Raw genomic sequence first — 22,467 nt, forward strand, 5'->3', positions numbered from 1 at the left:
TTTTGTCTTCATTATGAGATACACTAAAAGTTAGATCCTTCATATTGTCTCTAAAATAATGGACACTCCCCAAAAATAAACATGGGAGCAGAAGTCAAAATAACTCAGGCTATCAGCCTATGAAACGTTTTAGAATGATGCACATGGGTTCTGAAGCAAACAAGATGCTCCAAAGTAAGTTAACAGCCACTGTTACTTAAAGCTTTCTTTAAAGAAAATTCTGTATGTGGCAACTTATCACAACAAAATAACAGAGCTACATTTAATGTTGAAATTAACCTCTCCCTCCCATTCAAAACAACTTCTTCAAATGCTTAGTGTATGATACAAGTAATTTAGGAAAATTTTGTTTTTCCAAAACAAAATAATTGAATTGAATATGGAGTTAATTATGGTAAAGATAAGAAGGACTGATTAAAAAACATAAGTGCTGGGCACAGTGGCTCGCACTTATAATCCCAGCACTTTGGGAGGCCAAGGTGGGTAGGTCGCTTGAGGCCAGGAGTTTGAAACCAGCCTGGCCAATATGGCAAAACCCCATCTCTACTAAAAATACAAAAAATTAGCTGGGCATGGTGGCACATGCCTGTAGTCCCAGCTACTTGGGAGGCTGAGGCAGGAGAATCGCTTGAACCTGGGAGGCAGAAGTTCCAGTGAGTCAAGACCGCACCACTACACTTCAGCCTAAGCAACACAGTGAGACTCTGTCTCAAAAAATCAAAAAACCAAAACCAACAATAACTAAGCTAACTCTAGGACAATTCATCTCCATCTCCCAAAGTCCCAAACATGTGAAAGCAGGAACAGAGAATCATAAGATAATTAAGCTAAGCCTGGCATGGAATGTGACCAGGTAGTAACACAGGAGCACACTTCTCATCCTTGTTTTACACATACATCCCCATGACACATGTATGGACAATGTAACCTACTTTGTTCCAGAGAGCAGCAAAGTTAATAAAGTATCTATAGGTTGCTCCTGACTCCATCGCCTACAAAATGGTCAGTAAAGTGGCTGGCAAAACTATTTCCTTCACAAATCTGGGACAGACACATAATCAGAAAGTTTACACAGTCTCAGGTCACAAAAGGCAAAGATACAAATGAGGGAGTATTTATAGACTCAGATGATAAACAAGACAAACGGCTTTACCTGTCAGCCTTCATCAGAAGGTTAGGCGGGAGCTCAAGGAGTTGGTTGTGTTGCACATCCAAGACCTCCACCGAGGTTCTTTCTAGCCTTTCAGGAAGCCTTGCCAACTGGTTGTGTCCTGCCAGTAGTTTCCGGAGACTGCTGTTACAAAATAAGCTGTATAAAAAGGGACAAAAGACCGAAAAATGAAAAAGAGTAGAATACTTAAAATTCTCTCTCCAAAAATCACAAATTCATTTGGAGCAACTACAAATTCATTTTAATATAAATTCAAACTTGGAACTATTTGTGTTTCAATACTTTCTATACTCAAGAGAGGAGGAAGGAAAAAACTATGTAAACAGATACTGAGCAAAGAAGCTCTACATAGCAAAAAGCAAGTTCTATAGATGGAGCCACTGAAGAGATCAGTCTAATCTTGTCAGGGTCACAAGGCAAGCTTTAAAAGGCTGCATGCTTCTCCAGAGTAGGGCTTGTATCTTATATTGTCCCAGAATGCTGGGTGCTTTACCCATAAGAGATTCTGAATAAGCACAGCTGAGCAGTCTTTACTTACAGCATCTGCATTAAATAAAGGGTTATTCAATCAAACTTTTACAAATGTCAACTGAGAAAATGTTATGTTTTTCCTCAGTTGCATTTCACAATCCTAATTGTTTCTTCTTTGCCTCACTTCCCTGGCTGTATGTCTCTGTTTTTTTCTAGCTTAATCCTAGACCAAGGTAGAGACTCCGTTCTGAAAGAGCAGCATGTACTTAATCCACTATTTTCTTGAGAGACTTAAAGAGCCATTTGGAAGCTTGGCTGTGTTTCTTGTAAAGGTCATCAGAACTGTCAGAGATGATGAATACTTGTTAATCTAATGTAAATCTACATTATGACCACTTCAGACTTCCCTAACATTACAGAGAATAAAACAGGCCCTGGGTTTAAACAGACATCTCAGGGGTGGGGAAAAGTGAGGTTACCATTTGCATCCTGATCAGTTTAGATTAAGAATTTATCAATCTGCCTAATTGATAAATTAAGAATTTATTTATTAATCTGCTGTCAAAGAATGAGGCTTCCTCATCCACCTCCTGTTTTCCACCATTCTGATCTCACTCACAAATGCCCATAATTTTTTAAAATTAATTTTTACTTGACAAAAATTAGCATACATTTACGGTGTAAAACATGTTTGAATATATGTATACATTGTGGGATGGCTAAATCAAGCTAATTATCATATGCATTACCTCACATATTTATCATTTTTTTTGTGGTGAGAACATTTAAATCTACTCCCTTACCTATTTTCAAGAATACAAGACATTGTTATTAACTGTAGTTAAAATGCTGCACAATAGGTCTCTTGAACTTACTCTTCTTGTCTAATCCAAATTTTGTATCCTTCAATCCACAAGAGTTAAAAATTCCCGTAACATTAGGGCATAACTTTATTCACTTTAAATAGCAAATGGAGTTTCTTTGCTCACAAAGATGCTAGCAAACTGTCTCAATGCTGTGACACCACAGGCCCCAATTAAAGATATCTAAGTTGGCAGGTTTAGGTATCAGTGTGACAAGACAGATTATCCGGGCCAGATTATCTATGCAGTTACCATTACCATAGGGCAGTCTCTGTAATGGTCATTCCAGCCTATTATTTCAGCATGTGGTTCATCATATATATATATGTATCCTTTACCATATAAATAACTAAAAGGTGATAAAATCTTTTATCTTGATTTTTCCAAATAAAAAAGATCAACTATAGGATGAGTATTAAATGCTAATTATTGGGTTTAGTTCAATTCTTTTGGGTATTGTCTAAACATTAAAATACTTTCTTTCCTTTTTAATACATTTCTGCCTCTAATAATTTCTCTTTTGTCAAACTCTTTCTTTTTTTTTTTTCCTTTGAGATAAGAGTCTCACTCTGTCGCTGAGGCTGGAATGCAATGGCGCAATCTTGGCTCACTGCAACCTCCACCTCCTGGGCTCAAGTGATTCTCCTGCCTCAGCCTCCAGAGTAGCTGGGACTACAGGCATGTGCCACCACGCCCAGCTAATTTTTGTATTTTTTAGTAGAGACAGGGTTTCACCATGTTGGTCAGGCTGGTCTTGAACTGCTGACCTCAGGTGATCTGCCCGCCTTGGCCTCCCCATGTGCTAGGATTACAGGCATGAGCCACCGCACCCGGCCCTGTCAAACTCTTCATATACCTTACTTGGACAAAGTATGAGTATTAAATCAATTTTAATTAATCATTGTCTTGCCTGAATTTTTTTTTTTTTTTTCTTTTTAAGAGGTAGGGTCTCAGCTCCGTTGCTCACGCTGGAGTGCAGTGATGCAACCACACGTCACTGTAACCTCGACCTCCTAGGCTCAAGCAATCCTCCTGCCTCAAGTCTTCCAAGTAGCTGGGACTACAGGCACACACCACCATGTCTGGCTAATTTTATTTTTTGTAGAGATAGGGTCTTGCAGTATTGCCCAGGCTAGTCTTGAACTCCTGGGCTCAAGCAATCTTCCTGCCTTGGCCTCCCAATGTGCTGGGACTAGATCAAGAGCCACGGTACCCAGTCTTGCCTATTATATCAACAACAGGGCTTATACAGAGTTTGCAACTGAACAACACTATAAACAGAAAAACAATGCACACTCTTTTTGTTCCACGTGTTAAACACACACACACACAAGAATACAATAACAATAGAGCATTTGGGATTTGCATTGAATAAGCATTTGTTTAGATTCTCAAAAAGCCTGTTCTGACGCAGAACAAATTAAAGATCAACAGATCTGGGGGGAAAAATTGGACAAAATGTCAGTTATCTTGCATTTGTTTGTTTATATATATAAAATATAAATATATATTAATGTATAATATATACAAATATAAAATATATATATGATATATCTTTGTAGCCTTCAGCAAAACAGGGAACTTGGATGCCAATGTGCTATCTGTGGGATTGAGGGGTTAAAGGGGGAAAGAGAACAGAGAAAAGAGAAGAAAAGGCCAGGTGCAGTGGCTCATGGCTATAATCCCAGCACTTTGGGAGGCTGAGGCAGGCAGATCACCTGCGGTCAGGAGTTCAAGAACAGCCTGGTCAACACAGTGAAACCCCGTCTCTACTAAAAATACAAAAATTAGCCAGGCGTGGTGGCACGTGCCTGTAGTCCCAGTTACTCGGGAGGCTGAGGCACGAGAATTGCTTGAATCCGGGAGGCAGAGGTTGCAGTGAGTCAGGATCGTGACTCTGTCTCAAAAAAAAGAAAAAAAAAAAAGAAGAAAAGAAGGAAAGACAGAAAGAAAATAGAAGATAAGGTAGAAAATTTTTTTCAATAAATTATTTTTTCCCTACTGTTTTCGTTTTTCCTGTTCTTTTACTAAAAGGGCCATGCATGGACACACACACACACAGACACACACACACACACACACACACACACACACACACCCTCTTGTTAATAGTGATGGCTGCAACGGATCACCTAAATGCTCAGTCAACATAATATTCTAGGGCAGAAAGCACTTTCAAATGGATCATATTTACAGGTATAATGTATTGCTGGGGAACATAATGAAATTAACAGAGCTTTTCAGGGATGAAAATATAACTCAGATTTCTTTAATAAGAGCTACATTCTAACACAGTGTTATCAAATATACACCACATGTAATTTTAAATTATCTAGTAGCCACATTAAAAGAAAAAAAAAAGAACAAGTAAATGAATTCTCAGAGTATTATTACATTTAACCCAGAATATACCCCAAATATTAATTTAATATGTAATTAATGTACACTATTATTAATATTTTACATTTCATGTATATTTTACACTTACAGCACTTCTCAATTAGGATGAGTCACATTTCAGGTGCTCAACAGTCACTTGGCTAATGGCTGGCTGGGGGCTACTATATTGAACAGCTGAACTCTAACATGTTTACTAGGCTTACCAAGCAAGTGTATCTTCTTGGTAAGGAAACAGGAATGGTGATCACATACCTTTAAAGATTGTGCACTAAAGTAAGTTTACTCCAAAATGGTAACATACTTCTACAATATTTTCACTGATGTTTTTGACTATACATAGCTAAAAATAACTGACTTCCTCTGTTCAGTGATTGGCTGAGAATGGTGGAAATAATAAGACCTGAGTTGAGGCAACCACAAGTAACTATATGAATTTAAGTTAATTGGAATTAACGAATACACAAAATTTAGTTCCTCAGTCACATTAGCCACAATGCAAGTGCTCAATAGCCACATATAGCCAGTGGATACCATACTGGGGCAGCACAGATACAGAGCACTTCAATCATCACAGAAAGTTCTATAGGACAGCACTGGATAGACTCTTAGGGTTACTAACTGCATGGCTAGTTACTAAAAATTCACTAATATTTTGGACCATGATTAGTCAACTTGAAAATATCTGTCTATATTTACAGACAATAGAAGTCATCATGTGGCTGTTTTGCAAATCTTGCCATTAAAGTGAAAATTATAAAATAAAAATAAGAACATATTTAAGAGAGAGAAGTTCTTGAACCTTCTACTCCCAAATTTCACAACAAGAAAAAGAGAATCTAGTCTAGTTTGCTCTTTCTAGGTTTCATGACCTAACCATCTTATTTCCCCCTCAAAGTTAAGGTCTAGGGAGAACAAAAGGTATTTATGTTAAAGTAGACATATTAAGTCAACGAACAGAGGTGGAAGATTCTGAACGACTTAAGATCCCAGAAGTGGGCTAATCATATTGTTTGCTTCAAAGATTGTTTTTGGCTTACTTAAAAATTTCCACCAAGCACAACTGCCTGCAAGGTTTTGAAAAGTCTGGCTGAGAGTCAAAGCCTCACTCTACTCCTCACTGCACTGCATGAAGAAAGTTTGTAACTTGAAGACACCACACGGGGTAAAAGATACCATATTCGTTTTTAAAGCAAACTCTTTTAGGCTTACGATACCAAGTTAAACACCGAATCAGCAATGTTTTAAATTGCTCATCTATTGTGAGATCCTCTCATTTGATCTGCAATACTCACCGGGCAGGAAGTTCACATATTTGATTATGGCCAATATCCAAAACTTCTAGCTTTCGGCTTTCACATACCCACTCAGGCACATTTTCTAAGCGGTTCCTAAATGCAAGAACATAAAATTGTTTGGTTGAATTTGGCCTCCAAAGTGGTTCTAAACTCAAATTATTACAAGGAATAAGTAAAACCTTAAATGAAACACCAAAGTACCGTGGGCATAAATCAAAAGAATATGTGGATTCGCTTTTCTCCAGAACTAGGAAGAATTGTGATAGGGAGAAGAAATAAAGAAAAAGTAAGGAAGAGGCAGAGCACAGTAGCTCATGCCTATGGGAGGATCGCTTGTGTCCAAGAGTTTGAGATCAGCCTGGGCAACACAGCGAGTCCCCATTGCTACAAAACAAAAAATTAGCTGCTCATGGTGGCATGCACCACTAGTCCCAGCTACTCAAAAGGCTACAGTGGGAGGACTGCTGGAGTAGAGTAGTTCGAGGTTTACAGTGAGCTATGATCTCATCGCTGCACTCCAACCTGGGTGACAGAGCGAGATCCTATCTCTAAAAAAAGTTAAATTTTTTAAAAAGAAGGAAGGACATAATTACATAATCTGTATCATCTCTAAAGTCTAGAAAAAAAGAGCCTAGCTCCAAATTGACTTTCCTAAAGGGTCTACAGACCTATGCCAATTTTAGGGAGAATCTGTGTTATACTGAAAATAAAAACACACAAAGTCAAATGGCATATCACAGTTTTATTTTCAAATTTATATTTTTTCCCTTAATATTAAAATATTTCCCAACTCCAGCTGTCATCATGAAAATATAGCCATGGATAAATGGGAAGGGAGAGAAATAGTTTTAAAATGGTGGCAATGAAAAGTTCACTGGCAGTTAACTTGAAGAATTAATTAATTAAAAACATTTACTTGGGCATTAGATGGTAATTACAGTTACTAAAAAAAAGAGAACTAGGCGGGGCATGGTAACTCATGCCTGTTAATTCCAGCATTTTGGGAGGCTGAGGCCGGCAGATCACCAGAGGTCAGGAGTTTGAGACAAGCCTGACCAACATCGTGAAAGCCTGTCTCTACTTAAAAAATACAAAAATTAGCTGGGTGTGGTGGCACATGCCTGAATCCCAGCTACTCGGGAGGCTAAGGCACGAGAATAGCTTGAACCCAGGAGGAGGAGGTTGCAGTAAGCCAAGATCGCACCATTGCACTCCAGCCTGGGCAACAAGAGCGAAACTCCATCTCAAAAAAAAAAAAAAAAAAGAGAGAGAGAGAGAGAGCTAAACTAATGCTGTCTTTAACTTTTAAATGAATTGATCATTACTTAGATAAACTACTCTATTTGAATGTGTCCCTAGTCACACTGGTTATCCTTTTACTTTCTTTTTAAAATACGTAAAGTGGCCAGGCACAAAGAATTTCAAACAGTATGTACATTAGGACCACAATTCTTTATACACAGATGGGTAATTCTGTGAAAACATGATGCTTGGGACAAGAATTATAAGATATTACAGCAAAAGGAAAAATAACTGTGATGTTAGGGTGGTGGAATCATGCATTATTTATGTTCTTTAATTTTGCAATTATATCTACTCCTCCGTTAAAATACAGAAATAGAGGGAATTATCTTCTGCTTAGTGTCTGTCATAGGCACATACAGTTCTGGATTTGAAGCCCTAAACATTGACACACTCATTTTTTTTTTTTTAATTGTTAGTATCTAAAACATCTCAACAGGAGAGGGGATTGAAAGTACTCTTTAGTAAAAACAACCCCAACATATAAAAATTAAAACTTCTGTAAGTGATAACTTAGAACTTTGTATGGAGGAACCTGACCTAGTAAACTCTGTGATAGGTGACAGCATGGGAGGTGGATGAGGTAGTGTGTTATAGTGAAGGTTCTAGGCAGGAGAGTGGCCACAGGAAGATGAATATCATTTAAGGGGCAGACTTCAGAGACAAGCATGACACAAGAGTTTCCAATTCAGTCTCACTTAGGGGTTTAAATGGCTAACATTTGCTGATTACACTGTATTTAAAAAGTAGTTTAACTCTATGACTAATTCTTGAAAATATATCTGGGCCAGGCGTGGTGGCTCATGCCTGTAATCCCAGCACTTTGGGAGGCCAAGGCTGGTGGATCACTTGAGGTCAGGAGTTCCAGACCGGCCTGGCCAACATGGTGAAACCCCATCTCTACAAAAATACAAAAATATTAGCCAGGTGTGGTGGTGTGTGCCTGTAATCCCAGCTGCTCAGGAGGCTGGAGCAGGAGAATCATTTGAACCCAGGAAGTAGAGGTTGTAATAAGCCAAGATTGCACCACTGCACTCCAGCCTGGGCAACAGAGCAAGACTCCATCTCAAAAAACAGAAAAGAAAAGAAAAGAAATCTGTTCAAGATATTTATATGCACCCATGTATGGAAATCCCATTCCTATACTGTTCCTATACTGCTCTTATTCAAAATGTGAAAATAACATTCAGGGTTGCTGGGGGGTTGGGAGGAGTAGGTGGGGAAAGAAAACTAGGTAATGTCTGATTTAAGTTAATAATAAAATTACCTGATGGGTAGTTAGTAGGAAATGTAAGAAGCACTACTCAAAGAGCTTTATGATTTTATAATTATATATTTATAATAAAAATTTAACTGTAATATTTTCCCAATAACCAAATACTGACATGTCTTGCATAATTGTGATTCAGTATATTATTAAAATAGCTAAGCCTGTGTAATCTCAAGACAAAAGGCAAAATTCTGTACAAGACAAATCATACAATAGTTGTGATTAAAAAGCATGGTGACTGTTAATAAACACACCAGAATTTAAGCACTGAAATGAGTTAACAGTTGTCACCTTGAGTGGGCCACAAACTCCCTATGTTTAGAACATTTTTGTGTATCTCTTTTGGAATTACCTTCAAAATGAGTTTCAATTTTATAATTCATTGTTAAAATTTTTTAAGTTTACTTCGTATAAATACACACTGTAGACACTGTCAAGCCTTTGTGCCTTTAAGAAAAAGTCTACTACAATATTTGTGGTAACTGCAATAAATATAATATACCACAGAAGCAAATTACCATAAAAGGTAAAATGGTTAGCATATTCAAAAAGAAGCTAAGAAAACCAAGCAGGTTGTATAGAATTTCTACTTTGATAGGCTTTGTCACTATTTTCTAAGAATTCTTAGCAAAGAGATATATATCTAAACAAGGGAGGAAGAAATCAAAAGAAATAAAGCACTTAAAAAATTAAATTATCCTAAGACTTGGCAGAGTTTAAAAAAATTTTTTTAAAAATTGAAAATAAAAAATAAAATTAACATTACTTCAGGGAAAGACATAAAAATATGATTTATATAATGAAAAGAGTTATTAGAACTTTAAGCCATATGGCCCTCAACTCACCTTTCAAGTCCAAATCTGGTGTTCAAATTGGTGTGCACACTGACACTCTGATGCTCTGGTTTGAGCTACAAATGTATTTTCATCAACAAATACATATCATTTTAGAGAATAAAGTAAAAATCATTAATGTTTTATCATTTACCTTCAAAATATTAAAAAGTACTTGTGCATAAGCTCAGTTAGAATTACTAAATAATTTTCTAGTAGACTCTAGAGGGCTCTAAGACTTGACTTCTTACCTTGAAACATCCATGTAGGACAGATAATTTGGAACTGGGTAAACATCAAGTTGAACAAGTTCTAGGAAGGAAAAAAAAAACACAAAGACGTCACTATCCAAATGACAGAGACTCTTTTTGTATGTGGAACATCATTACTGTGCTTTATTCTCTATTGTTTGTTTAGTTTAGGAAGTACAATACATCATTTGTTCAACTTTGAAAGTACAGAAAAGTAAAAAAGAACTTTTAATTTAATCACAAGATCTTCTTCAGAGATTGAAATAAATCACGTATTCTAATTTCCTGCCTCTTTTCTATCCCTTTGCTATTGCTCTCTTATTGTTATGCAGGCTGTATTACATCTGAAGGATTAACCATGAGTGCCATCCTTTTAAAACCCAAGGGTCCTTCCATAAAACCAAATAATGCTTCTTGTCTTTTGCCCTCATCACCTTACTGTAACAGCACTCCATCGGGTCACAAATGACTTATTTTACTTAAATGTGAAACTCTTCCTCAAAACTTTATGAAATATGACACCACTGTCCCCTGTAACTTTGTTTCTTGGGCAGAGTAGTTTGTAAATGTCCTTCCGCTTCTCTAAACAATTACCAAGTAATTCACAGGTGTAGCTCCTATCTGGTTGCCCAGTCTGGCTCCAGCTAAGTGTGAGGGGTTTGTAAGTTGACCTTTGGTACTAGCACTCTCCTCTCTTCCAGTTACCTTACTTCCCTGGTTTCAGGTATCACCTCTGAGCAGATGAGTCTCAAATCAACATCTATAATCCTGACTACAAGTTCCCATTAGCCCACATGAAGCCCATCACAGTAACTTGGATTAGTGGAGTAGTGGATTACCCTCAACCTTTTCCTATAAATGCATTCCGTACACACTCTTTTCACATTAACCGCCTTAAAGCATCACTTCCATCATGTCTCCTCCACTTTAGAGTCTTTACTGGTTCTCTATTGCTTATTATACTAAGGCCAATACTTCACTATCTGACTAAAAGCATGCCTCTCCTAATTACATCTGTGGGTTCAGAATTCCCTGTCTTCTCCCAACTGCCCAACAAGCCACATTCAGATTCTTTCTTCCTACTTCATTCCCACTGGTTATCTAAATCCTATAACCCTTCAGTGCTCAGCCAAACTGATTACATTAGAAAATATACCTATATGAGGTTTGGCTTGTTTTTCTGAGATAACAGTAATCACATTTGAAAAATCCTTCATCTTTCAGAGCTCATGAGCTGCACTATGCATAAAACAAGTGCATGATAAATATATGTTCAACTTGCAGTAGTGAACACTTGTTTTCATTCAGTTTACTGACTGCAGGGAATTGAAACCTTCATCTTAGCAAACATATGCCCATATTACCTTTTCTTTTTTGGAACTGCCCTGATTTTCAGATTCTTAGAAAGAAACATTAAATGATTAAGACTCTTGCTTTATGGTGTCCTTGTGGGTATATCATTCTGGTTTATCTTTTTTTAATAATCTTTTTTTTGTTTTTAGACAGGGTCTCACTCTGTCAACCAGGCTGGAGTGCAGTAGTATGATCTCAGACCACTGCAGCCTCCACCTCCTGGGCTCCAGCAATTCTCCTGCCTCAGCTTCCCATTCCCAAGTAGCTGGGACTATAGGCATGCACCGCCATGCCCAGCTAACATTCTGGTTTATCTTAAGGTGAGCTCTCTGTTAGTCAAACATGAAACTGGAAATCCTGAATGGAGTCAAAATAAAACTTCCTTTCACTCTCCAGTATTAAATAAAGGTTCCAGATTTAGTAATAAGGTAGTAAAGATCTCTAGATCTTGGTAATGTAGCCCAAGAAATAGTTCTCTTTTCTCTCTTCCTTTAAGCAGAAAATCCAAATCAAAAGTGTGAGTAACTTATAGGGAAAATAAAATCTTCCTTTTTGATTCCTTTAAATAGTAAGTCAGCATTTTTCTTTTGTGACTTTTATTTTAACAAAATTTGAGCTATTTTACTAACTATTTGAGCAAAGAACAATCAGAGAGGCAGAAATAATGATGCTGGGTAAATTCTTGGAACCAAAAGAGCAACTCTGATGTGGCCTATGATACATACCATTAGAAGAGGCATAGAGTGCTTTTAGGAAATAGCCACAGATGTCTAATGTGACCAGTTGATTCCTTTCACAGTGTAAAACTTCAATGTTGTTGAAAATCATGGCATCTAGATCACCAAGTTTATTGTCTCGTAGGTCAAGCTGAGTAACATGCTGTAGAAAGTCCACTTCATCTGCTATCAGCTTCCTAATTATGTTCAACCTTGAGGGAAAAGGACATAAATAGAGACTACAATTAACTACAATGCTAAACACCCTAATACAAGAGATAGCGAGAAAGAACTCAATTCTCTCTGTACTATAGTTCTCCATGATTTTTGGAATCTCAGCATCTGGCCTTGCTTAACTAGCCAGAGTATCTATTTTTAGCTACAATTCCAGGAGATTTTAACCTTCACAATATATTCTGAAACACAAGTGACACCACTACAGCTGGGAGAGGAATAAGCACATTGACTTTACCTTAATTTACTTCTAGGGGGAAAATAATCCACTTAAGCATTGACTTTCAAAGAACTAGGAACTGACTTCTAAAGAACGGTGAAACTATACCATACCGAAAAGAACATAAGAAACAAAACTCAGAACAATTCTTACACACATTACAACTACAATGAATACTGAATGAAGGAGAGAGGATGCATGAGCAGGCGGATGAGTAGGATGGAATTAAAGGTTGAGGCAGAAAAGCAATAATGGACCGGAGTCACATAACAAATAAGAGTTGCACACTGAATGGGAGCCCCAGAGATGGGAATGCAAGCACATGACTCCCAACTGCTCAGGACCAGGAAGAACCACCAAAACTACCTCCATCTATAAAATACTGCTTGTATAGAGTGAAGTGCAGAAAATACTGAAATCCAGTATCTAAGATCTATTGAGAAATCATAGAATGATGGAGAAAAATGGGAATCAACACCTCTACGATGAAGCAAGGCACAGCAGAAAACTGGCAGAATCTCTAGCCATAAGAACTAGTGAGCTAACTGACTGAAGTTGCTGTGGATGAGCTATCAGAAAATAAGTAGTAACGGGGACTACGAACCAAAATAACAAAGACATATTTAGCTTCAAAAGGAAGAAAAATAGATGGAAATGTCAATTTCCAGTTTGTTAGGCTATGTCTAACTCCTTTAGAAACAAACAACAAAAACCATCTACTTTCCATTACAAAGCCAGTAAAGTGCTGAGATGATGACCTTGACCAGAAGAGTATTAATATAGGATGGGCGCAGTGGCTCATGCCTGTAATCCCAACACCTGGGGAGGCAAAGGTGGGCAGTTCACGAGGTCACGAGTTCAAGACCAGCCTGGCCAGCACAGTGAAACCCCATCTCTACTAAAAAAAGTATTAAAAATTAGCTGGGCATGGTGGCATGTGCCTGTAATCCCAGCTACTCGGGAGGCTGTGGCAGAAGAATTGCTTAAACCCAGGAGGCGGAAGTTGTGGTGAGCCAAGATCATGCCACTGCACTCTAGCCTGGGCGACAGAGCGATACTCTGTCTCAAAAAAAAGAAGAGTATTAATTTAAGTCTGGAGTACAGGAAAAAGCAGTTTCTCTGTAGTGAATTTCTGTCCTTTAAAAAAATAAAATAAAGCTATGGAAAATGAATTAAGAATAATATCCTAAAGCCACTGAAACACAAGGATGAGTTCCAGCAAAGAGCTGGGATTCGTCAACACACAAGCACAGCATATGGCCTTTTCCAATGTCCCTAAGAAGATTTTTTTTGGCTCCTTCTCTTTTTTTATTCCAGGTTGTAAGATTTAAAAACTGGCCTTGACCCAGCAATCTGCCTATTTCCAAATGCTTACTAGATTACTAGAATGTGCACACAGAATGAAAAAGAAAAAACACATCTCATCTTGGGTACAACAGACTGCAGGAATGGAACAAAGGTCCATCTTCTTCCCAATCCACACTTCGAATAACCTTCAAAATGGCTTTATCATCTTCACTTGAAAAAGCCACACACAATTTCATTCAATTAATACAATTTTATTGTATTAATACTAAAATAATAAGCATTGGTTTAATAAGGAGACAAAAAAATCTATAACAAAAGCAAAGTTAATGTAACGAAAAGGAAAGTTAACATTTGGCTTAAGTTGCTAACTCTCACCATGACTGAAATACCAAGTTTTCAGGCTCACACAGTAATTCAGCTACTTAGGATGAACTATTTTATTATTTGTTTAACTGACAGATAAAACTGTACGTATTTATTGTGTACAGCATGACTTTTGAAATATATGTACACAGTGAAATGACTAATTCTAGCCAGTTCACGTGCACCATCTCACATAGTTATTACTTTTGTAGTGAGAATACTTTACATCCACTCTTAGCATTGTTCAAGAATACAATATATTATGGCATGGTGTGGTAGCTCAAACTCTGTAATCCTAACACTTTGGGAGGCTGAAGTAGGAGGTTCGTTTGAGACCAGACTGGGCAATAGAGCAAGACCCCATCTCTACAAAAAATAAAAAATTAGCCAGCCGTGGTGGCACATGCTTATGCTCCCAGCTATTTAAGAGGCTGGGGCAGGAGGATCAGTCGAACCCAAGAGTTTGGGGCTGCCGTAAACCATGACTACACCACTGCATTCCAGCTTGGGTAACAAAGTGAGACCCTGTCTCAGAGAAGAAAGAAAAGAAAAGAAAAGAGAAGAGAAGAGAAGAGAAGAGAAGAGAAGAGAAGAGAAGAGAAGAGAAGAGAGAAAAAACAAGAATACAAACAAATACAATATATTGTTGACCACAGTCACCATAACTATAACAATTAATTAATTAATTAATTAATTAATTATTTTAAGGCAAAGTCTCTCGCTCTGTCACCCAGCCTAGAGTGCAGCGGTGCGATCTTGGCCCACTGCAACCTCCACCTCCCGGTTCAAACAAGTCTCCTGCCTCAGTCTCCTGAGTAGTTGGGACTATAGGTGCACACCACTACGCCGAGCTAATTTTTGCATTTTTAGTAAAATGCAAAATTTTACTGGGGTTTTATGGGAGAGGTGGGGTTTCACCATGTTGGCCAGGCTGGTCTTGAACTCCTGATATCAGGTGATCCACCTGCCTCAGCCTCCCAAAGTGCTGAGATTATAGGCATGAGCCACCACGCCTGGCCCGGACAAACTTTTTAAGAGGCAAAATATGACTAAAATTCCCTTCTGGCCAGGCATGGTGACTCATGCCTGTAATTCTCAGCACCTGGGGAGTTTGAGGCAGAAGAACAGCTTGAGCCCAGGAGTTTGAGCCAGCCTAGGTAACAAAGTGAGGCCGCTCTCTCCAAAAAATTTAAAAATTAGCCAAGAGTGGTAGTGTGTACTTGTCATCCCAGCTACACGGGAGGCTGAGGTAGGGGGATCACTTAAGTCCAGGAGATGGAGGCTATAGCGAGCTGTGTTTGTACCACTGCACTCCAGCCTGTGAAGGGCTACGGTGATGGTGACAACGATGATGACCTATGGCTTTGTTGCAGTAAGAGATAAATAAAACAAGGTGTTTTTCAACAGATTTCACAATTTAGTAAAGAGAGTCATATGTTTTATGAAATACAGGAAATACAAGTATGTGATAAGTGCCATGGGTGATATATAAAATGTAGAGAATGGTTTAAAAAAAAAAAAGAGGCTATGGAAAAGGAAGCAACTCATCTGATTCCCAAGAGTAGGCAGAATGGAACAGGTGTTCATGGGAGAAGAAAAGCAGGTGTGTGGAAGCAATGGAACAGCCTCTGCATCAAAGAAAACAGCACAGGGTAAGTTTTGTACCTGCCTGAATACTTTCTGCAGGAATGCAGGGGATGTGAGGCTCTGGGCTACAAAGGTGGGTGAGGCAATTAATATTTACCAAGGACTGGACACACTAAGGACTAACACTGGGGCTGAAGGATAAATAAAAACAGTGCTTAAATTATCTATGGTGAAGGAGACCTATTTTCTAAAGTTGTAATTCATGACAGACTGATATATAGTACTCAACCCATACACAGCTCACACCACATGCAACTCACTGTGCAAGTTTGACAACATCTAAATTAGTTGAGGTCGGGTGCGGTGGCTCATGGCTATAATCCCAGCACTTTGGGAAGCTGAGGCAGGTGAATCACTTGAGATCACGAGTTCAAGACCAGCCTGGCTAACATGCTGAAACCCTGTCTCTACTAAAACTACAAAAAGTTAGCCGGTCATGGTGATGGGAGCCTGAAATCCCAGCTACTTGGGAGGCTGAGGCAGGAAAATCGCTTGAATCTGGGAGGCGGAGGTTGCAGTGAGCCGAGATCGCACCACTGCACTCCAGTCTGGGCAACGAGAGTGAAATTCTGTCTCAAAAAAAAATAATAATAATAACAACAATAAATAAAATAAAATAAAATATACTAGTTGATTCCCTGTACAACAAGAATCAACTCGTAATGCAGTTGGATATCGTGGCAATGTCAAATCATTATACGTTACTAAAATATTAGTCTCAACTTCTGTACACATCTCATTGTGGAAAAGTCGCGAATAGTTCACTTGCCACCCACAGGTTGGAGGCTCACACATGAGCAACTCAGAGATACAGCCTCATCCTCAAAGGACTCACATACCAGTGGGCTGAAACCAAATATGAGGGCTTGAATACCCTGAACTAGAGAACCGCAGGCTCTGAGCAAAATAGTGCTTGCTTAGGAGGTTGCACAAAGGAAGCAAATGGCTCAGTTAGAAGACAACAGTCACAGTGAGAAGAAAAAGGAAGCAATGAAAAGAGAGAAACTCATGTAAAAGAAGAGCTGATAGAATCAGCCAAGAGTTGTGTGTCTGGAAGACCAATGAGGTGGTGTTGCTATCAGCAAAAACAGAAATCCATGAGAAAGAACTGGTTGAGTAAGAAAGACACTGAATTCTGTTTTACGTGTATTTGGTTAAATGTGTCAATAGGGAAAACCAAGAAGTTATCTAGCTGGCAGCTTAAGTGGAACTGGTCTCAAGAAGTCAAAGAAGGAATAGGGAAAGACTGGGGAATGATTAAGATCAAGGTGAAAGGTGAGAATGAAACCTGAGAGTATATGCAACCACCAAGGCAGAAAACATGGAGAGAAAGAGAAGTGACCAACAAGTAACAGCCACACTTTGTACAAACAGGAGAAAGAGAAGGAGAAGGAGGAGAGGGGAGGAGGAATTATTAATGATGCCACAGAAGAAATAATATGAAACTCAAAGAACATCAATGCAAAGAAAACAATAATCACTTAATCTGATGTAACATTTCCATTAAGGGGCGAGAAAAAAAACTCAACAAAAGTAGCCCTTTACTTAGAGAAACTAAGCGAGACTCTCCTTAAATTACTCCACTAGGTTTGATTTTAAGTATTAAGGCAGAATTAGGCTGGGTGTGGTGGCTCATGTCTGTAATCCCAGCACTTTGAGAGGTCAAGGCAGGTGGATCACCTGAGGTCAGGAGTTCAAGACCAGCCTGGCCAACATGGTGAAACCTGTCTTTACTAAAAATATAAAAACTAGCCAGGTGTGGTGGCAGGCACCTGTAATCCCAGCTACTCAGGAGGCTGAGGGAGGAGAATCTCTTGAATCCAGGAGGTAGAGGTTGCAGTGAGCTGAGATCATGCCACTGCACTCCAGCCTGGGTGACAGAGAGAGACTCTTGTCTCAAAAAACAAAAACAGAAGCAAAAACAAAAACAATAAACAACAAAGTATTAAGGCAGAATTAGAACCAATCTGATCTGATTTTCCCCTCCTCAGCTCAGGGGCAAGGAAGGAAGCAGTTACTCATGGTCATGCAACATTTACAGAGTGTCTAATGTCTATTCTGGTATTTAAATATCCTGTAGGTGATGTCATCTAAAAAGACTCAAGTTAGAACTACGAATCTTAAGAATTTATAAAGCTCTAAGACTTATTACTTGTAGACATTTTAGATTGATGTTACATGTCAGCTAATTCACACCAAGAAAAATGATGTCTTCCTTCATGTACCAGGTAACTCGGAAATCATCTCATTCTTGTTACCTGAGGTCAGTGCAAGCCGTTGTCCTTGGCTCTAATGAAATTCTACTACTGGTGGATGAATAAAATAGGGCTTAAATTCTGGAATATGAGGGTTTTCTAAATAGAAGGAACTCAGAGGCAAGTAATGTAAACAATTTGGAAAGCATGTTAACAAAGTGTTTAGAATTCCTTATCTTGTTACATTCCAAGAAATTCTCAAAAATCAGATAAATTATAACTACTTTAACATCCAAATTAAGAATTTTATATCTGCAAATTGCTAATACTTCCCTAGGAAGGACAGGTCTGATTCCTTTATTCTGAGGAAAGGTGAAGCCAAGCAATTCTTGGCTATGGGAAGGTATGGGTTTCCTTGGCTGAGCCATACGAATGGAGAAGAAAGGGAGCAAAAGGTGATGCTACTTTACACTGATGAAACTGAACACGCCGGAGTATTTGGGAGGCTGAGGCAGGAAGATCACCTGAGCCCAGGAGTTTGGGGCTAAAGTGAGCTCTGAGCGCATCACTGCACTCCAGGCGGAACATGAGAGCAAGGCCCTATCTCTTTAAAAACAGCAACAACAAAAAATACAAAACAAAAACAAAAAACAGCTCTTTCACTCAACTGGGTTCCAATTTGCAAAACAAAGACCTTCAAGACATACATCAGTGAGAAAGTCTCCAGTAACAGCAAACCCTACTATTAATCATAATTCTTCCCTCTAGGCAGAAATAGAAAAATGGGTCCACATTCAATTACCCAGCCTGTTTGACTTGGTTAATAACCTACCCCCCACCCCTGCAATATAAGCCAACAGCTCAAATGAGATCTATTTCTCAAAAATGGTTACCTTAGATCCACATGTTTAATATGAGGCATTTTTCTTAAAGCCTGTAGCCTAAGGGTCTCCATACAGTTTCCGGACATACAAAGTTTATCCACAGCAGTCAATTTCTCCAATACTTCTGGAATGTCAGTAAATTCATTGAAAGAAAGACCCAGATAACTAAGCTGCTTCATGTTCTCCAACTCAGCAGGAAGGGACTGGAGAAAGTTTCCATCCAACAAAAATGTCTGTAAGCTATTAGAGAAAACATACGAATTATAAAGAGAATGTATAAATTTTACATCTTTATTATCAACATACAAGTTCCATAGTGTAGATCATATTACCAGAAAATGTATTACTCTTTGCAAAATGCCTAAGGGCAGGGCCTGAGGCAATAATGGACCAAAGTGAAATAATCAGAGATAAGCATCTTAATCTTTTATTGAAAATGGAAATTATGACTAGCTTTCCCAATTTGAATAGGCTTAAATGGCAGCAACATGAGCTAACTGTGATATAAATTGATTCAGATATCCTTTGGGCTTTCCTTATTTCTCAAAATTAATTTCTAAGTCTTTGAATTCAATATAACTCAGAAAAATGAGAACATAACCCACATTCCATGTTTAGACATACTCATTTGCAGGGATCTTCAGTTCTAAACAAGAATATTTAATTTTTTATAAGACCGTAAAGAGTACAAATCCAACACATGAACTCCGTACAGACTATACAGTCCCTGATCTCTTGATTTGGGGCCAAGACTTATATGACCAACATAACGAGTTAACTAATCTCATGTGCTACACCCCCAGTGCAGCTTCCCTGGGGTTTCTGGATATACCCGCCAGTGGGGTTTGAGGTACACACTTGTGCATCACTCCAACGGCTGCTGGGACCAATCGCAGGGCATTGCAGGACACATTCAGCTCTGCCAGGGTTGGAATACTGCAGACTGCTAGTGGGAAGTCCCCTAAATGATTATTGGAAAGATTAAGACTCTTCAACTTGGTGAACCTATTAAAATAAAGCAAAACCAAAAGGGGAAAAAGAGACAAATGTCACTAACATCATAATTTTAGCATAGCCTAAGAGATAATCTAGCCCAACTCCCAAATTCAACTGAAAAGGAAATGCGGGCCCCAGAGAGGTTAAGGAGCAGCAGCCCTGGAATGCACATCTGCTGACTCTAAGGCCAGTGCTTTACCTAAAATGTAAACATTCTATCTAAAAACAAACTTTTCCCTCTAAAATAAGGTTGAATATTTCAGGAAGTGAATTCTGCTGGAGTAAGTTTTTTAGCAGTATCTCAATTAGCTTAATTAACACAGTGTAAATGGCCCCAGTGAAGGAGGAAAGGGACCAGGCAGAGCTGGAGTTAGTCCTTCTGGAGTCCGTGCTGTTGCAGACAAGTCAAAACCTTCTGTTTCATGTATCTCAAACCCAAAAGTGAAATAATAAAAACTTATCAAAACAATACTCTCTCTAAGGTAACCAGGACTTTGCAGTTTCAAATTTAACAACCAATTATCAGCTGGGCACGGTGGCTCAGGCCTGTAATCCTAGCACTTCGGGAGGCCGAGATGAGTGGATCACTTGAGACCAGGAGTTCGGGACCAGCCTAGCCAACATGGTGAAACCCTGTCTCTACCAAAAACACAAAAAATTAGCTGGGCATGGTGGTGCACGCCTGTAACCTCAGCTACTCGAGAGGCTGAGGCACAAGAGAATCTCTGGGAGGTGGAGGTTCCAGTGAGCTGAGACTGCTCTCCTGGAATATATAGCCTGGCGACAGAGTGAGACTCTATCTCAAAAAAGAACCAATTATCATTCGTCGATCTCAATACAGTACTTGACTGACGCTGCTGACCATCCACCCTTCTTCTTAGCTCTCTTAGGCCCTCTTCTCCTGTATTACCTTCCTTTTCTTCATCTTTTCTTCCCCAACCCAAATTGAAGTAATCTTCATAGATAGTTTTTTTTATCAGTTTCATGCTCTCTCTATACTGTTTTCCTTGGAAATGTTTTGACTCCTATGTGAACAATTCTCTCAGTCCTGTCACATGCTGGCTCCTCTCCTGAGCTACCCCACATTTCCAGCCCAAAACTGAACTTACCATCTTTATTCCAAACTGGCCCTTCTTTTTGCTCTATTTTTGTTAATAGCCCTTTCATTTTCACAGTTGCCCAAGCAACTTAAGCAATTAAAGAAGCTATCTTTCACTTTTTACTTCTTCGTGCACTCTTACATTTGGCCTATCAACGACCTCTACACCATCTCTAAATGAGATAAGAATCAGATCAGTGACTGCGCTATGCTAATTCCTTTAAAAACCACCCACATCTAATACTAGACAGTATGCACTCTGCCTAGAAGAGACACACACACTCCAAAAATAAACGCAATTCAACCCAATCAGCATATGTTAAGCTGTATTCTGAATAGTTAAATAAAAGTTGATTCTAAAGGGAAAGTTGACAATGTACCTATTTGACAGGTTGAGTGTTACCTTGATTTTTAAATAATACCTGTTTACTTGGATGGCTGAGTATAATAGAATAGTATTTTAAATAAAAAAAAAATCACTTAGGAAAGAATTATTGCTAAATCTGAATAATCGTTTTTAAACTGTTTTATATTAGAGCCATCAGGCCTTCTTAAAGAATGCTTATCCTCAGCCAGGTGCAGTGGGTCATGCCTGTAATCCCAGCACTTTGGGAGGCCGAGGTGGGCAGATCACTTGAGGTCAGGAGTTCAAGACCAGCCTGGCCAACATGGTGAAACTTCATCTCTACTAAAAATACAAAAAAAAATTAGCCAGCCATGTTGGCAGGCACCTGTAGTCCCAGCTACGAAGGAGGCTGAGGCAGGAGAATTGCTTGAACCCCGGAGACGGAGGTTGTGGTGAGCTGAGATCACACCTCTGTACTCCAGCCTAGGTGATAGAGCGAGACTCCATCTCAAAAAAAAAAAAAAAAAAAAAAAAAAGCCTACCCTCTATTCTGATTATTTATAATCACTGCAAAAACACAAGCTAGAATTACAGTCTCTTATTCCTAGTCCAGTGATTCTAAAAGCATGTTTGGGGGACCCCAGAAGAGGTACCCGAGACCCTTTCAGAAGATCCATATGGTCAAACTATTTTTATAACAATACTAAGATGTTACTTGCTTTGTGCCACTTTCTTCCCCACACCTGTCACTCGTATTTCAGTAGAGTTCCAGACAGTACCTGCTTTTGTAATAGCACACCTGATGGAACACAGAAAGAGATATGAGAATCCAGCCAGATATTAAAAGAATCGCCAAAATAGAAAACAATGACACTCTGGCCGGGTGCAGTGGCTCACACCTGTAATCCCAGCACTTTGGGAGGTTGAGGCAGGTGGATTACCTGAGGTCAGGAGTTTGAGACCAGCCTGGCCAACACGGTGAAACCCTGTCTCTACTAAAAATACAAAAATTAGCTGGGCATGGTGGCGTGCGTCTGCAGTCCCAGCTTCTCAGGAGGCTGAGGCAGGAGAATCACTTGAACCTGGGAGGCGGAGGTCACAGTGAGCCATTGCATTCCAGCCTGGGTGACAGGAGCAAAACTCTGTCTCAAAAAAAAAAAAAAAAAAAAAGAAAACAGTGACAGCCTTCTTACTACTTTTGTTTTGAAAAACTGTTTTTTCATTTAAAAAGTTACTAAAAATGTCATTTA

The 22,467-nt window shown here is 38.9% G+C and overlaps 1 protein-coding gene across 1 annotated transcript in view; it reads right to left on the reverse strand.

The window, feature by feature from the left end:
* The window catches only part of PHLPP1 (PH domain and leucine rich repeat protein phosphatase 1), a 265,241-nt gene that overhangs the window by 62,754 nt on the left and 180,020 nt on the right, over positions 1-22,467 (reverse strand). Inside the window, exons 5-10 of the mRNA XM_023195183.2 lie at positions 19,635-19,781; positions 18,786-19,016; positions 11,935-12,137; positions 9,857-9,917; positions 6,198-6,293; positions 1,154-1,309 (exon numbers count right to left, since the gene is read on the reverse strand). Coding sequence (XP_023050951.1) covers positions 1,154-1,309; positions 6,198-6,293; positions 9,857-9,917; positions 11,935-12,137; positions 18,786-19,016; positions 19,635-19,781 — 894 coding nt within the window. The remainder of the gene's footprint in view (positions 1-1,153; positions 1,310-6,197; positions 6,294-9,856; positions 9,918-11,934; positions 12,138-18,785; positions 19,017-19,634; positions 19,782-22,467) is intronic.

This window comes from Piliocolobus tephrosceles, chromosome 18 (genome assembly GCF_002776525.5).
Source record: "Piliocolobus tephrosceles isolate RC106 chromosome 18, ASM277652v3, whole genome shotgun sequence".
Lineage (NCBI taxonomy): Eukaryota > Metazoa > Chordata > Mammalia > Primates > Cercopithecidae > Piliocolobus > Piliocolobus tephrosceles.